General features: G+C 44.3%; 1 protein-coding gene across 2 annotated transcripts in view; it reads right to left on the bottom strand.

Moving 5' to 3' along the window:
* Positions 1–5,299, bottom strand: part of POU2F1 (POU class 2 homeobox 1) — a 64,477-nt gene that overhangs the window by 7,842 nt on the left and 51,336 nt on the right. For both annotated transcript variants that reach the window (XM_019525712.1, XM_019525713.1), the window contains one exon: positions 3,803–3,982. In XM_019525712.1, coding sequence (XP_019381257.1) covers positions 3,803–3,982 — 180 coding nt within the window. The remainder of the gene's footprint in view (positions 1–3,802; positions 3,983–5,299) is intronic.

Raw genomic sequence — 5,299 nt, 5'->3', positions numbered from 1 at the left:
ATAGGAACCCCTTAGTGGCCCAGCAGGACACACACTGGTCCAGGTTTTACTTTAGGACAAAGTGCCAAAACTCAAAAGGTACTATGAGGAATTGAAGGAGGAGGGTGTCCTTTCTGGCAAGTCAGTTCTGGCAGCTCTTCAGGTGTAACTGTCTTAGCCTGCCCCAGGAGGAAGTAAGCCAGGAAGATTACATTCTCTCAGCAGCCCAGTACAGGACTGAAAAGATGTATGCCATTTCACTGAAATCTAACCCCAGCACACCAAAGAGGGTGATTGAGCTGCAAAGAGCAGCTGCAGCCAGAGGCAGTCAACACACATATGATAGAGGGTCTTCTCCACCTTGCAAAAGGGGCAGGCTGCCAATGCTGCCAGGTCCAGATGGCAGACAAAGGTATCAGTGGCTAGGACCCTGTGCAGCAGATGCCACTGGAGGTCGCCAATCCTCTTCAGGATGGGCACTTGTACAGAGTGCACCAGGCTGGGCGCACCTGCCTCAGCATCACTGCCACCAGGTGCTGCCTCTAGGCAGTGTCAGGACAGGTGCAAGGATGTGAGCATGGTGCACCTGGACCACTCGCATATCTAGCGCCTTTCAAGAGAGATTCTCAAAGCAGAAACTCCAACATACATGCTTCCCTCAGGCACTGGGAGAGGCAACAGAGTGGCAGGCACACCACTCTCCTCACTGTCCACAGCTGGGACGATAGGCAACAACGAAGTTGCTACGTCCACAGAGATGGTCGGGAGGGCTTGCTACAGCCTGAGGTTATCCTCCAGAGCAGCTACAGCATCCTCAGGGAGGGCTGCTTTCACCTTGGCCACGATGTGAGCAGCCAGGCAGATGGAGTCCAGGCCCAGCCAGGAGCCAGGCAGACTGTACTAGATCAAGGAGGTGGACAAACTTGATGGTTTGTAATGAGACCAAGTTGACCATGGGGCTTTCTGAAACTTACCTTGGCACTCTCCAATGCAAAGTCAGGTTTTGAACCAATGGCTCCCATAGCATCTCAGGAAAAAACTAAGGTGCCTGGCTTGGGGTCTAAGGCAGAAAGAGACCTGCCAGGGCCAGGCAAGGCCACAACAGAAGGACAAGAGGGCGTCCCCACTGAGGCAGTTGGGATCCAAGAGGAACAGGGCTGCAGCTGAGGCCCCACACAGTGCAGAAATGAGAAGGCTACCTGGCACCAGGGGAATAGTTCACCAGCAAAGAGCAGATGCTTAATGGCCTATAAGTGGAAAACAGACATCGTTGCTCACCAGATCAGTTAGGTGTTGACCCTCCTGGTGGTGGGCAGATGGAGGACAGCCCACTGGAGCCAGTGGTATCCATCCCAGAATAAGTCTACAAGGAGCTTTTGGAGCAGGGATGAATGTGAGCCCTGGGCAGCAAGCCTGTACCACAGGGCAGCAGCCATCAAGATGTTAATAAATCAGGACTCAGTTGCAGTAAGAGAGGCTGGGCAGGTGCCAGCACTGACACTATAGCTGCTCCTTGAACTCTTCAATGAGGCTTTCCCAGTTCTGGGCCAAGTAAGAAGGTGAGCTGAGGAAGACCTCCAGCACCTTTAAAACATCACAGATGCCCAGCAGAAAGGTATTACTTTCAGCCCAGTTAATGCAGGCTGAGGAGGTACGTTCATAGGTGCACTGACAGTCTATCAGCTTCTGGATGTTGTTCTCACTGCTCACAGAGACAGTTATATAGTTAGAATATCCATCACTTTGACTGGAGGGCTGACGATTAAGGCCGATGCTGATGGGAGGGCCAGGCCTGTCAGGCAATGGTGCAATGTGTGGAGCAGTGGCTTGATGGTGAGGGTATAGCACATTCCAGAAAGAGGACTAACCTGCTGGATGCCTCTGCACACAAGGCGAAGCACTCCATTCACTTTTGGGAGGCTTGAGATATCCTGGAACAGGATGCAGATGGTAGAAGTGAAGGCAGACCCAAAACCAAAGGCTTATAGCTTGAATACCTTCCATGCACCGCTATGTATTATCCTACTCTCTTTTCTGGGTGTTTTATCACTGCATTGTTTTATGTAGCATGTTTTACCTTTTCTTGACCAAACTTCACTTTGGTGCATTTCCTTCATTTAAAGGACCTCTGAGTTTAGGGCGTTCAAATGAAACTAGCATCTTAATAGAAGCAAGCTGCATATAAACTAGAAGAAGTTCAGAGAAATACCACCAAGATTAAAGGGCTGAAAGAACCAACTTACAAGAAAAGATTAAAAACAAAACACGTAGTTCAAGGATTAAAAAGCATATGTGCAGCTAAGATGTGCTGTCCATAAGCACAGAACAGTGTTGGTATGGAGATACATAACATCTGAAGCATTTAAAAAAAAAAATAGAGCACTAACCACAGAGAGATGCGCAGCCTCCTGAATCGCTACTGCATATTCTCTTAAAGGAAGTAATAAACTCCCTTGTTTGTTACATTTGATACATGGAGAGGGATGGAGTAGGATAGAGCAGCTTTTAAGAAATGTTCTATGAACACAAATAATTAGGTCTGCAGTGTGCATCAAAACAATGCCGGCTATTATGAGCACATCAAATCTGTCCCATGCTCTATGCTTGTTTCCATCACAGAACCATCAAGTCAAGGTCCCATGCCTTATTTTCAAGGCAGTCCATGGCACAGACCTAGCATGTCTACAAGATCAACTCAAGTTTCTCAGCCTAATAGAATTTTATACCACAGAAGTCTTAATTTTTCTGGGCAGGACATGGGTTTTAGGACACTGACAGTTTTAGGTGTACTGAGGAACTATAAGCCACCATAAACCTCACCACTGCATTCCCTCAGGGCAAGAACAACTGCTACAATCTTTCCCTCTCTTCTAAAAACACATTAGGGCATCTTTTTTTCAAATGTATAACCCAAACACTAATGTGCACAATTATTTCCCTGATGAGAGGACATGAGGACATAGCCAATGCTAGTTATATTATTTAATACAATATATTAGAAGGCACTCAGAGTCCACAGTGGTGAGGGCAGAACCTATACAGCACCTTTAGGCTACAAAGAAACTAGATGCGTTTAATTTTAGCAGTAGCAGCAATGGCAACAACTATGTCCAGAAAAAACCAGACCGTCTTTAACAACAGTAGTGGAGAGAGAGAAGAAACTTGATGTGTGCATTTTGTTACCCATGTGTTCAGTAAATTTGGATGTACCTTGGGCAGACACAAGTTTTGAAAATGAGATACAAAGATTAGTTAAGCTCTTTTCCCACCTTGACATAAGTCATCCCTGGCCAAAAGGGACAAAAAGTAGTAGAGCTATATCTGGATGACAGTCTGCAAACTACTGCCTAAGAGCAGATAGAATCTACTATTGATGAAAAGCAGTGATGTGGCTGAACAAGATGGATGGGGTGGGAATAAGTTAACATTTTTCCCTTACAGAAAGGGCTTGGGTGAGTCAGCCAGCCAATCTGGAAATAAAATAGAAACATAAATTTTGATCCCTTAGCTTCTGTTTAAAGTAGTGATAAAAAAAAATGTAGTTGCCTTACATATTTAGCTGGCTGTTAATTATTGCCAAATTAAATCAGGGGTTCAGGTTAAGCATTTAGGGTATTAGAATGGGTGGATTTGCCACCTTTATCTTTTTTCAGCATATAAATATGGCATTTAAAATCCCATGCAAGAACATTGAGTAAATCTGTGCCTCTAAATGTTTTGCACAAAGTAGGTGAGGTGTATGCAATTCCCACTGTTGCTACAAAGTGAGGATTAAGTAGCCTCTTCCCCTTATGGCATGCCTCCTCAGCTTCTTGATCCTTACCAGTGAGGTTGGGCAAGGGAAAATTGCTTTGATGGGCGAGCTGCTGGTTCCACCACTACTGGGTGGGTTGATCCTTTTCTCCTTCTGGCGTCGGTTACAGAACCAAACGCGGATCACCTCCTTCTCCATATTTAGCTGGTCAGCTATCATGGTGATCTCCTCCGAGGTAGGCTTTTGGTTCTGAAAAATAGAAACAGTATTCAAAAAGTGTGGAAATGACACTCTGGTATGTGCATTACAAGTCCTCCAGCAGCTTTGTAAGCTAAAGAACAGGAGGAAGAGATAAGCTGACCCCAAGCCATATGTTTTCTGATTTATCAAAGCGGATGTTGTGAGGGATGAATTAAGCAGGAACAGGATTCAGATACACCTTTGTTATGGCCTTTATAGACCCCATCCATGGTCCTGGCATCTCAGATGGACGGGATGCCTCCTGTGTGGCATCCTCAACTCTTGAGGTTTCTTCCAAATAAAGTAGACCCTTTTTTTCTTTGTGGCTGCCAGTAGCCAAGTGAGTCACCTTTGCAGTTCTCTCCAGGTACCCCCCAATACTCTTTCTTCTAAGCATCTCTATTACGCTTCTGCTTTGCAGGGACTTGGATTATGATTCATCTTGCACACCAGACTGCAGCAATGTACTTTACAAAAGCTACATGAAGTCAATGAATCCTGAACAGGGATGATGTTTAGATATTTTCTCCTTTCCTATGTGCAGAGACATGTCTCCCCTCCCCCCTTTTTTCTTCCTTTTTGCAGTACACAATATTAGGCCCTACCCCATTGCCTGATATCTTTGAATTAGGAAGTAATGAGAACCAACAAATGAATGAGTTGGCAGGAACCAACAAAATGACACTTTTTAATGTATTAAAATTAGGTGAATTCTTGGCAAAAATATTTGTTATTCCACCTTCACCTGTAAAGACATTTTACTAAGCAGATTGAAAGATTGTTTACTTTAGCTTTGAATTTAAGCTTCTGTATGGCTTTTATGAGGTTATGTTGAAATAAGGCTTAGTGACTGTTTTGCAATATACTTTTTCACAATTTATCAGATTTTCCTCACCATCTACAGTGAAAACACATGAACATTAATGCACTTGTGCATACACAAGCACACAAATGCACATACACATAAACCAAGGAACTGCAGATTTCAGCACTTGCATTCAGAGTCATGGTTGAATGATGGTACTTTGAACTTACACTCTGCTTTTCAGATGTGAATCAGCCAACATTACAAACATCATGTCTCACATCATGTCTGTGAAACATACAAGTGGACTTTCCTGACTGTATGAGAGGTTATGCAACTTAGTTAATGTTACACAGTAAGACACGTAATGGACTCACTTGTGACATATTCAAGCAGTAGAATATAATTCAAAACAGCTAGGAGAGCCCTGACTTCTATTTTATTCAGTGTATGCGGTTTTGGCATATTGTTTCAACCATCTTAAGGCGATGTCATCACCAGTGTGAAGAGCTTGAAGGCCA

Source organism: Gavialis gangeticus, unplaced genomic scaffold, assembly GCF_001723915.1.
Source record: "Gavialis gangeticus isolate Ggan-Ray unplaced genomic scaffold, GavGan_comp1, whole genome shotgun sequence".
Lineage (NCBI taxonomy): Eukaryota > Metazoa > Chordata > Crocodylia > Gavialidae > Gavialis > Gavialis gangeticus.
Note: the sequence above shows the minus strand (reverse complement) of the source record. Positions and strands in the feature narration are given on the sequence as shown.